Source organism: Pleurodeles waltl, unplaced genomic scaffold (genome assembly GCF_031143425.1).
Source record: "Pleurodeles waltl isolate 20211129_DDA unplaced genomic scaffold, aPleWal1.hap1.20221129 scaffold_54, whole genome shotgun sequence".
In the NCBI taxonomy this organism is placed as follows: Eukaryota; Metazoa; Chordata; class Amphibia; order Caudata; family Salamandridae; genus Pleurodeles; species Pleurodeles waltl.
Genome location: NW_027150248.1, coordinates 1,094,511 through 1,112,793, shown reverse-complemented (window position 1 = coordinate 1,112,793; position 18,283 = coordinate 1,094,511). Strand labels below are relative to the sequence as shown.

Genomic DNA, 18,283 nt, shown 5'->3' with positions numbered 1-18,283 from the left:
ATGAAGTGAGTGCCAAACAGGTATGGCCTCAACTTCTTCAGTGCCCAGACCACAGCAAAGGCCTCCCTCTCTATGGCAGACCAACGCTTTTCTCTAGGGGTCAACCTCCTACTAATAAAAGCAACAGGTTGATCCTGGCCCTCAGAATTAAGTTGTGACAGGACTGCCCCTACTACTAATTCAGATGCATCAGTTTGGACATAGAATGTTTTAGAGTAACAGGGGCTTTTCAGGACAGGTGCAGAGCACATGGCCTGCTTCAGCTCCTCAAAAACTTTCTGACAGTTTGCTGTCCATAATACCTTCTTAGGCATTTTCTTTGAAGTGAGGTCATTAAGAGGGGCTGCAATGGAGCCATAGTTCTTTATGAACCTCCTATAGTACCCAGTGAGGCCTAAAAAAGGCTCTCACCTGAGTCTGAGTAGTAGGGGGAACCCAATCTAAAATAGTTTGGATTTTCCCCTGTAGTGGTGCAATCTGTTCTCCACCAACCAGGTGTCCCAGATAAACCACCTTCCCCTGCCCTATCTGGCACTTTGAAGCCTTGATAGTGAGGCCTGCCTTTTGCAGGGCCTCCAACACTTTCCATAGGTGGACCAGGTGATCATCCCAGCTGGAGCTAAAGACAGATATATCGTCCAAATATGCTGCACTAAGAGCTTCCAGCCCTTGCAGGACTGTGTTCACCAACCTCTGAAAACTGGCAGGTGCATTTTTCAATCCAAAAGGCATTACTGTGAATTGGTAATGGCCTCCAATGGTTGAAAATGCAGTTTTTGCTTTTGCATCTTCTGATAATTTGATCTGCCAATACCCTGCAGTCAAATCAAAAGTGCTTAGATACTTGGCAGATGCCAGTGTATCTATGAGCTCATCTGCCCTGGGTATAGGGTGAGCATCCGTTTTGGTTACCTGGTTGAGACCTCTGTAGTCAACACAAAACCGCATTTCCTTCTTTCCATCTTTGGAATGAGGTTTTGGTACAAGTACCACAGGAGAGGCCCATGGACTTTCAGAATGCTCAACCACTCCTAGTTCTAGCATTTTCTGCACCTCTTGCTTTATGCAGTCTCTGACATGGTCAGGCTGCCTATAGATCTTACTTTTGACAGGCAAGCTGTCTCCAGTATCTATAGTGTGCTCACACTAAGAAGTGGTACCTGGCACAGTAGAGAAGAGTTCAGAAAACTGACCCAGGAGGTTTATGCAGTGGTCTTTCTGTTCAGCAGTAAGACAATCTGCCAGTACAACACCTTCCAGTAGAGCATCTTCTTCTGTGGAAGAGAAGAGATCAGGGTCACTCTCTTCTTCCTGTCCCTCATCAGTTGCCATGAGCAGGGTGAGAACAGCCCTGTCATAGTAGGGTTTCAGGCGATTGACATCGAGCACCCTAAGGGGACTCCTGGCAGTGCCTAAGTCAACTAAGTAGGTGACTTCACCCTTTTTTTCAACTATTGTGTGGGGTCCACTCCATTTATCTTGGAGTGCTCTTGGGGCCACAGGCTCCAAGACCCACACTTTCTGCCCTGGTTGGTACTGAACCAAAACAGCCTTCTGGTCATGCCATTGCTTTTGGAGCTCTTGGCTGGCCTGAAGGTTTTTACTGGCTTTTTTCATGTACTCAGCCATCCTTGATCTGAGGCCAAGTACATAGTACACTATGGGGGTCATTCTGACCCTGGCGGTAATTACCGCCATGGCGGAGGTCGGCGGTAGCACCGCCAACAGGCTGGCGGTGCACCGCTGGGCATTCTGACCGCGGCGGTTCAGCCGCGGCCAGAAACGGAAAGTCGGCTGTGTACCGCCGACTTCCCGCTGCCCTTGAGAATCCTCCATGGCGGCGGAGCGCGCTCCGCCGCCATGGGGATTCTGACACCCCCTACCGCCATCCGGTTCCTGGCGGTTCTCCTGCCAGGAACAGGATGGCGGTAGGGGGTGCCGCGGGGCCCCTGGGGGCCTCTGCAGTGCCCATGCCAATGGCATGGGCACTGCAGGGGCCCCCGTAAGAGGGCCCCACGAAGAATTTCAGTGTCTGCTTTGCAGACACTGAAATTCGCGACGGGTGCAACTGCACCCGTCGCACCTTCCCACTCCGCCGGCTCCATTCTAAGCCGGCGTCCTCGTGGGAAGGGTGTTTCACGCTGGGCTGGCGGGCGGACTTTCGGCGGTCGCCCGCCGGCCCAGTGGGAAAGCCAGAATGACCGCTGCGGTCTTTTGACCGTGGAGCGGTCTTTCGGCGGGAACCGCTTGGCGGGCGGTGTAGGAGGCTGGACTGGCTTGTAGTGAGTACCAAGGGGTACTTGCACCTTGCACCAGGCCCAGTTATCCCTTATTAGTGAATAGGGTGTCTAGCAGCTTAGGCTGATAGATAATGGTAGCTTAGCAGAGCAGCTTAGGCTGAACTAGGAGACGCGTGAAGCTACTACAGTACCACCTAGTGTCATATGCACAATATCATAAGAAAACACAATACACAGTTATACTAAAAATAAAGGTACTTTATTTTTATGACAATATGCCAAAGTATCTTAGAGTGTACCCTCAGTGAGAGGATAGGAAATATACACAAGATATATATACACAATAGCAAAAATATGCAGTATAGTCTTAGAAAACAGTGCAAACAATGTATAGTTACAATAGGATGCAATGGGGAAACATAGGGATAGGGGCAACACAAACCATATACTCCAAAAGTGGAATGCGAACCACGAATGGACCCCAAACCTATGTGACCTTGTAGAGGGTCGCTGGGACTATTAGAAAATAGTGAGAGTTAGAAAATTAGCCCTCCCCAAGACCCTGAAAAGTGAGTGCAAAGTGCACTAAAGTTCCCCTAAGGACAAAGAAGTTGTGTTAGAGGAATAATGCAGGAAAGACACAAACCAGCAATGCAACAACTGTGGATTTCCAATCTAGGGTACCTGTGGAACAAGGGGACCAAGTCCAAAAGTCACAAGCAAGTCGGAGATGGGCAAATGCCCAGGAAATGCCAGCTGCGGGTGCAAAGAAGCTTCTACTGGACAGAAGAAGCTGAGGTTTCTGCAGGAACGAAAAGGGCTAGAGACTTCCCCTTTGGTGGACGGATCCCTCTCGCCGTGGAGAGTCGTGCAGAAGTATTTTTCCGCCGAAAGAACGCCAACAAGCCTTGCTAGCTGCAAATCGTGCGGTTAGCATTTTTGGACGCTGCTGGGGCTCAGGAGGGACCAGGAGGTCGCAAATTGGACCAGCAGAGAGAGGGGACATCGAGCAAGACAAGGAACCCTCTTTGAAGCAGGTAGCACCCGGAGAAGTGCCAGAAACAGGCACTACGAGGATGCGTGAAACGGTGCTCACCCGAAGTCGCACAAAGGAGTCCCACGTCGCCGGAGACCAACTTGGAAAGTCGTGCAATGCAGGTTAGAGTGCCGTGGACCCAGGCTTGGCTGTGCACAAAGGATTTCCACCGGAAGTGCACAGGGGCCGGAGTAGCTGCAAAAGTCGCGGTTCACAGCAATGCAGCCCAGCGAGGTGAGGCAAGGACTTACCTACACCAAACTTGGACTGAAGAGTCACTGGACTGTGGGGGTCACTTGGACAGAGTTGCTGGATTCGAGGGACCTCGCTCGTCGTGCTGAGAGGAGACCCAAGGGACCGGTAATGCAGCTTTTTGGTGCCTGCGGTTGCAGGGGGAAGATTCAGTCGACCCACGGGAGATTTCTTCTGAGCTTCTGGTGCAGAGAGGAGGCAGACTACCCCCACAGCATGCACAAGCAGGAAAACAGTCGAGAAGGCGGCAGGATCAGCGTTACAGAGTTGCAGTAGTCGTCTTTGCTACTATGTTGCAGGTTTGCAGGCTTCCAGCGCGGTCAGCAGTCGATTCCTTGGCAGAAGGTGAAGAGAGAGATGCAGAGGAACTCGGATGAGCTCTTGCATTCGTTATCTAAAGTTTCCCCAGAGACAGAGACCCTAAATAGCCAGAAAAGAGGGTTTGGCTACCTAGGAGAGAGGATAGGCTACTAACACCTGAAGGAGCCTATCAGAAGGAGTCTCTGACGTCACCTGGTGGCACTGGCCACTCAGAGCAGTCCAGTGTGCCAGCAGCACCTCTGTTTCCAAGATGGCAGAGGTCTGGAGCACACTGGAGGAACTCTGGACACCTCCCAGGGGAGGTGCAGGTCAGGGGAGTGGTCACTCCCCTTTCCTTTGTCCAGTTTCGCGCCAGAGCAGGGCTAAGGGGTCCCCTGAACCGGTGTAGACTGGCTTATGCAGAATTGGGCACATCTGTGCCCAACAAAGCATTTCCAGAGGCTGGGGGAGGCTACTCCTCCCCTGCCTTCACACCATTTTCCAAAGGGAGAGGGTGTCACACCCTCTCTCAGAGGAAGTTCTTTGTTCTGCCATCCTGGGCCAGGCCTGGCTGGACCCCAGGAGGGCAGATGCCTGTCTGAGGGGTTGGCAGCAGCAGCAGCTGCAGTGAAACCCCAGGAAGGGCAGTTTGGAAGTACCAGGGTCTGTGCTACAGACCACTGGGATCATGGGATTGTGCCAACTATGCCAGGATGGCATAGAGGGGGCAATTCCATGATCATAGACATGTTACATGGCCATATTCGGAGTTACCATTGTGAAGCTACATATAGGTAGTGACCTATATGTAGTGCACGTGTGTAATGGTGTCCCCGCACTCACAAAGTTCAGGGAATTGGCTCTGAACAATGTGGGGACACCTTGGCTAGTGCCAGGGTGCCCTCACACTAAGTAACTTTGCACCTAACCTTTACCAGGTAAAGGTTAGACATATAGGTGACTTATAAGTTACTTAAGTGCAGTGTAAAATGGCTGTGAAATAACGTGGACGTTATTTCACTCAGGCTGCAGTGGCAGGCCTGTGTAAGAATTGTCAGAGCTCCCTATGGGTGGCAAAAGAAATGCTGCAGCCCATAGGGATCTCCTGGAACCCCAATACCCTGGGTACCTCAGTACCATATACTAGGGAATTATAAGGGTGTTCCAGTAAGCCAATGTAAATTGGTAAAAATGGTCACTAGCCTGTTAGTGACAATTTGGAAAGAAATGAGAGAGCATAACCACTGAGGTTCTGATTAGCAGAGCCTCAGTGAGACAGTTAGTCACTACACAGGTAACACATTCAGGCACACTTATGAGCAATGGGGCCCTGGGTTACCAGGGTCCCAGTGACACATACAACTAAAACAACATATATACAGTGAAAAATGGGGGTAACATGCCAGGCAAGATGGTACTTTCCTACACAACCCCCCCCCCAAACGAAGGACAATAGGACTAGCCATGACCTGATGAGTCTTCATTGTCTAAGTGGAAATATCTGGAGAGTCCATCTGCATTGGAGTGGCTACGCCCAGGTCTATGTTCCACTGTATAGTCCATTCCCTGTAGGGATATGGACCACCTCAACAATTTAGGATTTTCACCTTTCATTTGTTTTAGCCAAAGTAGAGGTTTGTGGTCTGTCTGAACAATGAAGTGAGTGCCAAACAGGTATGGCCTCAACTTCTTCAGTGCCCAGACCACAACAAAGGCCTCCCTCTCAATGGCAGACCAACGCTTTTCTCTAGGGGTCAACCTCCTACTAATAAAAGCAACAGGTTGATCCTGGCCCTCAGAATTAAGTTGTGACAGGACTGCCCCTACTCCTAATTCAGATGCATCAGTTTGGACATAGAATGTTTTAGAGTAACAGGGGCTTTTCAGGACAGGTGCAGAGCACATGGCCTGCTTCAGCTCCTCAAAATCTTTCTGACAGTTTGCTGTCCATAATACCTTCTTAGGCATTTTCTTTGAAGTGAGGTCATTAAGAGGGGCTGCAATGGAGCCATAGTTCTTTATGAACCTCCTATAGTACCCAGTGAGGCCTAAAAAAGGCTCTCACCTGAGTCTGAGTAGTAGGGGGAACCCAATCTAAAATAGTTTGGATTTTCCCCTGTAGTGGTGCAATCTGTTCTCCACCAACCAGGTGTCCCAGATAAACCACCTTCCCCTGCCCTATCTGGCACTTTGAAGCCTTGATAGTGAGGCCTGCCTTTTGCAGGGCCTCCAACACTTTCCATAGGTGGACCAGGTGATCATCCCAGCTGGAGCTAAAGACAGCTATATCGTCCAAATATGCTGCACTAAGAGCTTCCAGCCCTTGCAGGACTGTGTTCACCAACCTCTGAAAACTGGCAGGTGCATTTTTCAATCCAAAAGGCATTACTGTGAATTGGTAATGGCCTCCAATGGTTGAAAATGCAGTTTTTGCTTTTGCATCTTCTGATAATTTGATCTGCCAATACCCTGCAGTCAAATCAAAAGTGCTTAGATACTTGGCAGATGCCAGTGTATCTATGAGCTCATCTGCCCTGGGTATAGGGTGAGCATCCGTTTTGGTTACCTGGTTGAGACCTCTGTAGTCAACACAAAACCGCATTTCCTTCTTTCCATCTTTGGAATGAGGTTTTGGTACAAGTACCACAGGAGAGGCCCATGGACTTTCAGAATGCTCAACCACTCCTAGTTCTAGCATTTTCTGCACCTCTTGCTTTATGCAGTCTCTGACATGGTCAGGCTGCCTATAGATCTTACTTTTGACAGGCAAGCTGTCTCCAGTATCTATAGTGTGCTCACACTAAGAAGTGGTACCTGGCACAGTAGAGAAGAGTTCAGAAAACTGACCCAGGAGGTTTATGCAGTGGTCTTTCTGTTCAGCAGTAAGACAATCTGCCAGTACAACACCTTCCACTAGAGCATCTTCTTCTGTGGAAGAGAAGAGATCAGGGAGAGGTTCACTCTCTTCTTCCTGTCCCTCATCAGTTGCCATGAGCAGGGTGAGAACAGCCCTGTCATAGTAGGGTTTCAGGCGATTGACATCGAGCACCCTAAGGGGACTCCTGGCAGTGCCTAAGTCAACTAAGTAGGTGACTTCACCCTTTTTTTCAACTATTGTGTGGGGTCCACTCCATTTATCTTGGAGTGCTCTTGGGGCCACAGGCTCCAAGACCCACACTTTCTGCCCTGGTTGGTACTGAACCAAAACAGCCTTCTGGTCATGCCATTGCTTTTGGAGCTCTTGGCTGGCCTGAAGGTTTTTACTGGCTTTTTTCATGTACTCAGCCATCCTTGATCTGAGGCCAAGTACATAGTACACTATGGGGGTCATTCTGACCCTGGCGGTAATTACCGCCATGGCGGAGGTCGGCGGTAGCACCGCCAACAGGCTGGCGGTGCACCGCTGGGCATTCTGACCGCGGCGGTTCAGCCGCGGCCAGAAACGGAAAGTCGGCGGTATACCGCCGACTTCCCGCTGCCCTTGAGAATCCTCCATGGCGGCGGAGCGCGCTCCGCCGCCTTGGGGATTCTGACACCCCCTACCGCCATCCGGTTCCTGGCGGTTCTCCTGCCAGGAACAGGATGGCGGTAGGGGGTGCCGCGGGGCCCCTGGGGGCCTCTGCAGTGCCCATGCCAATGGCATGGGCACTGCAGGGGCCCCCGTAAGAGGGCCCCACGAAGAATTTCAGTGTCTGCTTTGCAGACACTGAAATTCGCGACGGGTGCAACTGCACCCGTCGCACCTTCCCACTCCGCCGGCTCCATTCTAAGCCGGCGTCCTCGTGGGAAGGGTGTTTCCCGCTGGGCTGGCGGGCGGACTTTCGGCGGTCGCCCGCCGGCCCAGTGGGAAAGCCAGAATGACCGCTGCGGTCTTTTGACCGCGGAGCGGTCTTTCGGCGGGAACCGCTTGGCGGGCGGTGTAGGAGGCTGGACTGGCTTGTAGTGAGTACCAAGGGGTACTTGCACCAGGCCCAGTTATCCCTTATTAGTGAATAGGGTGTCTAGTAGCTTAGGCTGATAGATAATGGTAGCTTAGCAGAGCAGCTTAGGCTGAACTAGGAGACGCGTGAAGCTACTACAGTACCACCTAGTGTCATATGCACAATATCATAAGAAAACACAATACACAGTTATACTAAAAATAAAGGTACTTTATTTTTATGACAATATGCCAAAGTATCTTAGAGTGTACCCTCAGTGAGAGGATAGGAAATATACACAAGATATATATACACAATAGCAAAAATATGCAGTATAGTCTTAGAAAACAGTGCAAACAATGTATAGTTACAATAGGATGCAATGGGGAAACATAGGGATAGGGGCAACACAAACCATAGACTCCAAAAGTGGAATGCGAACCACGAATGGACCCCAAACCTATGTGACCTTGTAGAGGGTCGCTGGGACTATTAGAAAATAGTGAGAGTTAGAAAATTAGCCCTCCCCAAGACCCTGAAAAGTGAGTGCAAAGTGCACTAAAGTTCCCCTAAGGACAAAGAAGTTGTGTTAGAGGAATAATGCAGGAAAGACACAAACCAGCAATGCAACAACTGTGGATTTCCAATCTAGGGTACCTGTGGAACAAGGGGACCAAGTCCAAAAGTCACAAGCAAGTCGGAGATGGGCAAATGCCCAGGAAATGCCAGCTGCGGGTGCAAAGAAGCTTCTACTGGACAGAAGAAGCTGAGGTTTCTGCAGGAACGAAAAGGGCTAGAGACTTCATCTTTGGTGGACGGATCCCACTCGCCGTGGAGAGTCGTGCAGAAGTATTTTCCCGCCAAAAGAACGCCAACAAGCCTTGCTAGCTGCAAATCGTGCGGTTAGCATTTTTGGACGCTGCTGGGGCTCAGGAGGGACCAGGAGGTCGCAAATTGGACCAGCAGAGAGAGGGGACATCGAGCAAGACAAGGAGCCCTCTCTGAAGCAGGTAGCACCCAGAGAAGTGCCAGAAACAGGCACTACGAGGATGCTTGAAACGGTGCTCACCCGAAGTCGCACAAAGGAGTCCCACGTCGCCGGAGACCAACTTAGAAAGTCGTGCAATGCAGGTTAGAGTGCCGTGGACCCAGGCTTGGCTGTGCACAAAGGATTTCCGCCGGAAGTGCACAGGGGCCGGAGTAGCTGCAAAAGTCGCGGTTCACAGCAATGCAGCCCAGCGAGGTGAGGCAAGGACTTACCTCCACCAAACTTGGACTGAAGAGTCACTGGACTGTGGGGGTCACTTGAACAGAGTCGCTGGATTCGAGGGACCTCACTCGTCGTGCTGAGAGGAGACCCAAGGGACCGGTAATGCAGCTTTTTGGTGCCTGCGGTTGCAGGGGGAAGATTCCGTCGACCCACAGGAGATTTCTTCGGAGCTTCTAGTGCAGAGAGGAGGCAGACTACCCCCACAGCATGCACCACCAGGAAAACAGTCGAGAAGGCGGCAGGATCAGCCTTACAGAGTTGCAGTAGTCGTCTTTGCTACTATGTTGCAGGCTTCCAGCGCTGTCAGCAGTCGATTCCTTGGCAGAAGGTGAAGAGAGAGATGCAGAGGAACTCAGCTGAGCTCTTGCATTCGTTATCTAAAGAATCCCAAGAGACAGAGACCCTAAATAGCCAGAAAAGAGGGTTTGGCTACTTAGGAGAGAGGATAGGCTAGCAACACCTGAAGGAGCCTATCAGAAGGAGTTTCTGACGTCACCTGGTGGCACTGGCCACTCAGAGCAGTCCAGTGTGCCAGCAGCACCTCTGTTTCCAAGATGGCAGAGGTCTGGAGCACACTGGAGGAGCTCTGGACACCTCCCAGGGGAGGTGCAGGTCAGGGGAGTGGTCACTCCCCTTTCCTTTGTCCAGTTTCACACCAGAGCAGGGCTAAGCGGTCCCCTGAACCGGTGTAGACTGGCTTATGCAGAATTGGGCACATCTGTGCCCAACAAAGCATTTCCAGAGGCTGGGGGAGGCTACTCCTCCCCTGCCTTCACCACATTTTCCAAAGGGAGAGGGTGTCACACCCTCTCTCAGAGGAAGTTCTTTGTTCTGCCATCCTGGGCCAGGCCTGGCTGGACCCCAGGAGGGCAGATGCCTGTCTGAGGGGTTGGCAGCAGCAGCAGCTGCAGTGAAACCCCAGGAAGGGCAGTTTGGAAGTACCAGGGTCTGTGCTACAGACCACTGGGATCATGGGATTGTGCCAACTATGCCAGGATGGCATAGAGGGGGCAATTCCATGATCATAGACATGTTACATGGCCATATTCGGAGTTACCATTGTGAAGCTACATATAGGTAGTGACCTATATGTAGTGCACGCGTGTAATGGTGTCCCCGCACTCACAAAGTTCAGGGAATTGGCTCTGAACAATGTGGGGACACCTTGGCTAGTGCCAGGGTGCCCTCACACTAAGTAACTTTGCACCTAACCTTTACCAGGTAAAGGTTAGACATATAGGTGACTTATAAGTTACTTAAGTGCAGTGTAAAATGGCTGTGAAATAACGTGGACGTTATTTCACTCAGGCTGCAGTGGCAGGCCTGTGTAAGAATTGTCAGAGCTCCCTATGGGTGGCAAAAGAAATGCTGCAGCCCATAGGGATCTCCTGGAACCCCAATACCCTGGGTACCTCAGTACCATATACTAGGGAATTATAAGGGTGTTCCAGTAAGCCAATGTAAATTGGTAAAAATGGTCACTAGCCTGTTAGTGACAATTTGGAAAGAAATGAGAGAGCATAACCACTGAGGTTCTGATTAGCAGAGCCTCAGTGAGACAGTTAGTCCCTACACAGGTAACACATTCAGGCACACTTATGAGCACTGGGGCCCTGGGTTACCATGGTCCCAGTGACACATACAACAAAAACAACATATATACAGTGAAAAATGGGGGTAACATGCCAGGCAAGATAGTACTTTCCTACACAACCCCCCCCCAAACGAAGGACAAAAAGACTAGCCATGACCTGATGAGTCTTCATTGTCTAAGTGGAAATATCTGGAGAGTCCATCTGCATTGGAGTGGCTACGCCCAGGTCTATGTTCCACTGTATAGTCCATTCCCTGTAGGGATATGGACCACCTCAACAATTTAGGATTTTCACCTTTCATTTGTTTTAGCCAAAGTAGAGGTTTGTAGTCTGTCTGAACAATGAAGTGAGTGCCAAACAGGTATGGCCTCAACTTCTTCAGTGCCCAGACCACAGCAAAGGCCTCCCTCTCAATGGCAGACCAACGCTTTTCTCTAGGGGTCAACCTCCTACTAATAAAAGCAACAGGTTGATCCTGGCCCTCAGAATTAAGTTGTGATAGGACTGCCCCTACTCCTAATTCAGATGCATCAGTTTGGACATAGAATTTTTTACAGTAGCAAGGGCTTTTCAGGACAGGTGCAGAGCACATGGCCTGCTTCAGCTCCTCAAAAGCTTTCTGACAGTTTGCTGTCCATAATACCTTTTTAGGCTTTTTCTTGGATGTGAGGTCATTAAGAGGGGCTGCAATGGAGCCATAGTTCTTAATGAACCTCCTGTTGTACCCAGTGAGGCCTAGGAAGGCTCTCACCTGAGTCTGAGTGGTAGGGGGAACCCAATCAATAATTGTTTGGATTTTCCCATGAAGTGGTGCAATCTGTTCCCCACCAACAAGGTGTCCCAGATAAACCACCTTACCCTGCCCTATATGGCACTTTGAAGCCTTGATAGTGAGGCCTGCCTTTTGCAGGGCCTCCAAAACTTTCCATAGGTGGACCAGGTGATCATCCCAGCTGGAGCTAAAGACACTATATCGTCCAAATATGCTGCACTGAAAGCTTCCAGCCCTTGCAGGACTGTGTTCACCAACCTTTGAAAAGTGGCAGGTGCATTTTTCAAACCAAAAGGCATTACAGTAAACTGGTAATGTCCTCCAATGGTAGAAAATGCAGTCTTAGGTTTAGCATCTTCTGACAATTTGATCTGCCAATACCCTGCAGTCAAATCAAAAGTGCTTAGATACTTGGCAGATGCCAGTGTATCTATGAGCTCATCTGCCCTGGGTATAGGGTGAGCATCAGTTTTGGTTACCAAGTTGAGACCTCTATAGTCTACACAAAACCGCATTTCATTCTTTCCATCTTTGGAACGGGGTTTTGGTACCAGTACCACAGGAGAAGCCCATGGACTGTCAGAGTGCTCAACCACTCCTAGTTCTAACATTTTCTGGACCTCTTGCTTTATGCAGTCCCTGACATGATCAGGCTGCCTATAGATCTTACTTTTGACAGGCAAGCTGTCTCCAGTATCTATAGTGTGCTCACACCAAGAAGTGGTACCTGGCACAGTAGAGAAGAGTTCAGAGAATTGATCTAGGAGATTTATGCAATTATCTTTCTGCTCAGCAGTAAGACAATCAGCCAAAACTACACCTTCCACAAGAGCATCTTGTTCTGTGGAAGAGAAGAGATCAGGTAGAGGATCACTGTCTTCTTCCTGTCTCTCATCAGTTGCCATGAGCAGGGTGAGATCAGCCCTGTCATAGTAGGGTTTCAGGCGGTTGACATGGAGCACCCTAAGGGGACTCCTGGCAGTGCCTAAGTCAACTAAATAGGTGACTTCTCCCTTCTTTTCAACAATTGTGTGGGGACCCCTCCATTTATCTTGGAGTGCTCTTGGGGCCACAGGCTCCAAGACCCACACTTTCTGCCCTGGTTGGTACTGAACCAAAACAGCCTTCTGATCATGCCATTGCTTCTGGAGCTCTTGGCTGGCCTGAAGGTTTTTACTGGCCTTTTTCATGTACTCAGCCATCCTTGATCTGAGGCCAAGTACATAATCCACAATATCCTGCTTAGGAGCTTTTAAAGGTTGTTCCCAACTCTCCTTTACAAGTGTGAGTGGACCCCTAACAGGGTGTCCAAAAAGAAGTTCAAAGGGGCTGAAGCCCACTCCTTTCTGGGGTACCTCCCTGTAGGCAAAAAGGAGGCATGGTAGAAGGATATCCCATCTCCTGTGGAGTTTTTCAGGGAGACCCATAATCATGCCTTTGAGAGTTTTATTAAATCTCTCCACCAGTCCATTTGTTTGTGGATGATAGGGTGTTGTGAACTTGTACGTTACACCACACTCCTTCCACATGGCCTTTAAGTATGCAGACATGAAATTGCTTCCCCTGTCTGATACTACTTCCTTTGGGAAGCCCACTCTGGAAAATATTCCCAGGAGGGCCTTTGCCACTGGAGGAGCTGTAGTGGTCCTTAAAGGAATAGCTTCAGGATATCTTGTGGCATGGTCCACTACCACTAAGATGAATCTATTGCCTGAAGCAGTAGGAGGGTCAAGGGGGCCAACTATGTCAACCCCTACCCTTTCAAAGGGAACCCCAACCACAGGCAGTGGGATAAGGGGTGCCTTTGGGGTGCCACCTGTCTTGCCACTGGCTTGACAGGTTTCACAGGACTTACAAAATTCCTTTGTGTCCTCAGACATCCTAGGCCAATGAAACAATGGAACCAATCTGTCCCAAGTTTTCATTTGACCCGGGTGTCCAGCTAGGGGAATGTCATGTGCCAGGGTTAGGAGGAACTTTCTGTACTCCTGAGGAATCACTAATCTCCTGGCAGCTCCAGGTTTAGGATCCCTATGCTCAGTGTACAAGAGGTTGTCCTCCCAGTAAACTCTGTGAGAGTCACTGACATCCCCATTAGCCTGTTTGACAGCTTGCTGTCTGAGACCCTCTAATGTGGGACAGGTTTGCTGTGCCACACTCAGCTCCTCTCTGGCAGGCCCCCCTTCACCCAAAAGCTCAGCAGTGTCTGCTTCCAGCTCCTCTGGTGTAGGTTCTGCACAGGGAGGGAATTCTTCTTCCTCAGAAGTAGAATCCACTGTAGAGGGAGGGATAGTAGGAAGTGGTTTGCTTCTACTAGCCCTAGCTTTAGGGAGCACTTGGTCCATTGTTCCAGGATCCAAGCTTCCCTGTCCTTTTTGCTTTTTGGCCTGAGCCCTTGTCAAAGCAAAAATATGCCCTGGGATGCCCAGCATTGCTGCATGGGCCTCCAACTCCACATCTGACCTAGCTGATGTCTCCAAATCATTCCCTAATAGACAGTCTACAGGTAAATCTGAAGCTACCACAACTTTCTTTGGACCAGTAACCCCCCCCCCAGTTGAGATTTACAACAGCCATGGGGTGGCTAAGTGTGTTGTTGTGAGCATCGGTTACTTGGTACTGGTGACCAAGTAGGTGTTGTTCAGGGTGTACCAGTTTCTCTATGACCATAGTCACACTGGCACCAGTGTCCCTGTAGGCCTGAACCTCAACACCATTTATTAGGGGTAGCTGCTTGTACTTATCCATATTAAGGGGACAAGCAACTAAGGTGGCTAAATCAATAGCCCCCTCAGAGACTAACACAGCCTCTGTGGCCTCCCTAACAAGGCCAACCCCAACTAAGTTACCAATAGTGAGCCCAGCTACTCCCTTGGATTGGCTATTAGTAGGTTTGCTCCCACCACCACTGCTATTAGTAGGGACACTAGGGGTAGCAGTAGGGGTTGTAGTGGTAGGAGCATTGGTGCTTTTCTTTGGACAACTGGGATCTGTTGTCCAATGGCCTTTTATTTTACATAAATAGCACCATGGTTTCTTTTCCTTGTTCTGATTAAAAGAGGATTTGGGCCCACCCCCCCCTACACTTAAACCTCTTTCTATGCAGAGACTCCTTGCTCCTTTCCAGCTAAGGTGATCATAAGCAAGTTTGGACAGATCAACAGTTTGGCCTGTGCCAGACATTTTAGAAAGTGTTTAAGTGATAGACAAAGTGAGATAATAGTTTTTCAGAACTTTTGGAAAGACAGAAAAAAACTTTTAAAACTTTTTAAGAACTTTTAGAAAGTTTAGAGGTACTTTTCAGCACTTAGAAAAGAAGTGAAAAGAGGAAATGCAAAACCTTTTGGTTAGGTGTACATACACTGAACTTGTTTTGTATATTTTTCTCTTATGAAAAGTACAATGACAAAAGTGGTAAGTAGTTACAGAGCACTTATCCCACCACTGCACAACCGATGTAGGAGTGTGGACTGGCTTGTAGTGAGTACCAAGGGGTACTTACACCTTGCACCAGGCCCAGGTATCCCTTATTAGTGTATAGGGTGTCTAGCAGCTTAGGCTGATAGATAATGGTAGCTTAGCAGAGCAGCTTAGGCTGAACTAGGAGACGAGTGAAGCTCCTACAGTACCACAAGTGTCATATGCATAATATCATAAGAAAACACAATACACAGATATACTAAAAATAAAGGTACTTTATTTTTATGACAATATGCCAAAGTATCTCAGTGAGTACCCTCAGTATGAGGATAGCAAATATACACAAGATATATGTACACAATACCAAAAATATGCAGTATAGTCTTAGAAACAGTGCAAACAATGTATAGTTACAATAGGATGCAATGGGGACACATAGGGATAGGGGCAACACAAACCATATACTCCAAAAGTGGAATGCGAACCACGAATGGACCCCAAACCTATGTGACCTTGTAGAGGGTCGCTTGGACTGTAAGAAAACAGTGAGGTTTAGAAAAATAGCCCACCCCAAGACCCTGAAAAGTGACTGCAAAGTGCACTAAAGTCCCCCAAAGGACATAGAAGTCGTCATAGGGGAATTCTGCAGGAAAGACACAAACCAGCAATGCAACAATGATGGATTTCCAAACGAGGGTACCTGTGGAACAAGGGGACCAAGTCCAAAAGTCACAAGCAAGTCGGAGGTGGGCAGATGCCCAGGAAATGCCAGCTGTGGGTGCAAAGAAGCTGCTACTAGGCAGTAGAAGCTGAGGATTCTGCAGGAACGACAAAGGCTAGAAACTTCCCCTTTAGAGGATGGTTGTCCCACGTCGTGAAGAGTCGTGCAGAAGTGTTTTCCCACCGAAAGACCACCAACAAGCCTTGCTAGCTGCAAATCGTGCAGTTAGAGTTTTTGGATGCTGCTGTGGTCCAGGAGGGACCAGGATGTTGCCAATTGTGTCAGGGGACAGAGGGGGTGCCCAGCAAGACAAGGAGCCCTCTCAGAAGCAGGCAGCACCCGCAGGAGTGCCGGAACAGGCACTATGAAGAGGAGTGAAACGGTGCTCACCCGAAGATGCACAAAGGAGTCCCTCACCGCCGGAGGACAACTTAGAAAGTCGTGCAATGCAGGTTAGAGTGCCGTGGACCCAGGCTTGGCTGTGCACAAAGGATTTCCGCCGGAAGTGCACAGAGGCCGGAGTAGCTGCAAAAGACGCGGTTCCCAGCAATGCAGTCTGGCGTGGGGAGGCAAGGACTTACCTACACCAAACTTGGACTGAAGAGTCACTGGACTGTGGGAGTCACTTGGACAGAGTTGCTGGATTCAAGGGACCTCGCTCGTCATGCTGAGAGGAGACCCAGGGGACCGGTGATGTAGTTCTTTGGTGCCTGCGGTAGCAGGGGGACGATTCCGTCGACCCACGGGAGATTTCTTTGGAGCTTCTAGTGCAGAGAGGAGGCAGACTACCCCCACAGCATGCACCACCAGGAAAACAGTCGAGAAGGCGGCAGGATCAGCTTTACAGAGTTGCAGTAGTCGTCTTCGCTACTTTGTTGCAGCTTTGCAGGCTTCCAGCGCGGTCAGCAGTCGATTCCTTGGCAGAAGGTGAAGAGAGAGATGCAGAGGAACTCTGATGAGCTCTTGCATTCGTTATCTAAGGAATTCCCCAAAGCAGAGACTTTAAATAGCCAGAAAAATGGGTTTGGCTACTTAGGAGACAGGATTGGCTAGCAACACCTGAAGGAGCCTATCAGAAGGAGTCTCTGACGTCACCTGCTGGCCCTGGCCACTCAGAGCAGTCCAGTGTGCCAGCAGCACCTCTGTTTCCAAGATGGCAGAGGTCTGGAGCACACTGGAGGAGCTCTGGGCACCTCCCAGGGGAGGTGCAGGTCAGGGGAGTGGTCACTCCCCTTTCCTTTGTCCAGTTTCGTGCCAGAGCAGGGCTGAGGGGTCCCTGAACCGGTGTAAACTGGCTTATGCAGAAATGGGCACCATCTGTGCCCATGAAAGCATTTCCAGAGGCTGGGGGAGGCTACTCCTCCCCTTCCTTAACACCTTTTTCCAAAGGGAGAGGGTGTAACACCCTCTCTCTGAGGAAGTCCTTTGTTCTGCCATCCTGGGCCAAGCCTGGCTGGACCCCAGGAGGGCAGAAACCTGTCTGAGGGGTTGGCAACAGCAGCAGCTGCAGTGAAACCCCTGAAAAGGCAGTTTGGCAGTACCAGGGTCTGTGCTACAGACCAGTGGGATAATGGGATTGTGCCAACTATGCCAGGATAGAGGGGGCAATTCCATGATCATAGACATGTTACATGGCCATATTCGGAGTTACCATTGTGAAGCTACACATAGATAGTGACCTATGTGTAGTGCACGCGTGTAATGGTGTCCCCGCACTCACAAAGTCCGGGGAATTTGCCCTGAACAATGTGGGGGCACCTTGGCTAGTGCCAGGGTGCCCACACACTAAGCAACTTTGCACCTAACCTTTACCAGGTAAAGGTTAGACATATAGGTGACTTATAAGTTACTTAAGTGCAGTGGTAAATGGCTGTGAAATAACGTGGACATTATTTTACTCAGGCTGCAGTGGCAGGCCTGTGTAAGAATTGTCAGAGCTCCCTATGGGTGGCAAAAGAAATGCTGCAGCCCATAGGGATCTCCTGGAACCCCAATACCCTGGGTACCTCAGTACCATATACTAGGAGATTATAAGGGTGTTCCAGTATGCCAATGTGAATTGGTGAAATTGGTCACTAGCCTGTTAGTGACAATTTGGAAAGAAATGAGAGAGTATAACCACTGAGGTTCTGGATAGCACAGCCTCAGTGAGACAGTTAGTCATAACACAGGTAACACTTTCAGGCACACTTATGAGCACTGGGGCCCTGGCTGGCAGGGTCCCAGTGACACATACAACTAAAACAACATATATACAGTGGAAAATGGGGGTAACATGCCAGGCAAGATGGTACTTTCCTACAGGCTGTTTCTGATTTAGTCTGTATTTGTACACATTTATTATCCTGATTTCTATTTTTATTTATAACAAATATTAATGATCTTATCTTAATTTTTTTCTCTTTGTAGAGAAGCGGAAACTGCATCCACAGAGATACAAAGGTAAATACATATTGAACAATGTATGAAGACCTTTACAGTTGTTAGTGTTATAGCATATATTTGAATTCATGGTTGTATATTTTTTTACTTATAAATCTTAGTACACTTTTGATCATACTAGTGCAGTACTAAACTGTGCTATGCGCTTACCTTGTGTCGCTACCCACATGCCCTTAGCACGTAGCCATGATTCTGAGTAAACCGTGGTGTAAGTGCTTCCACTAGATGTCAAATAGCTGCTTTGTAGCTCCACCAGATTGCTTAAGACCAGTTAGGAACCAGGGCCCAGATTTACTAACAGTTGGTGCAACTCAC

The 18,283-nt window shown here is 49.4% G+C and overlaps 1 protein-coding gene across 1 annotated transcript in view; it reads left to right on the top strand.

Annotated features, from left to right (window-relative positions):
- LOC138278708 (CD5 antigen-like) overlaps nt 1–17,994 on the top strand; it is a 223,189-nt gene extending 205,195 nt beyond the window's left edge. The window contains exon 6 of the mRNA XM_069219289.1: nt 17,936–17,994. Within this exon, the coding sequence (XP_069075390.1) occupies nt 17,936–17,994 (59 nt within the window). The remainder of the gene's footprint in view (nt 1–17,935) is intronic.
- Nucleotides 17,995–18,283: the final 289 nt, after the last annotated feature.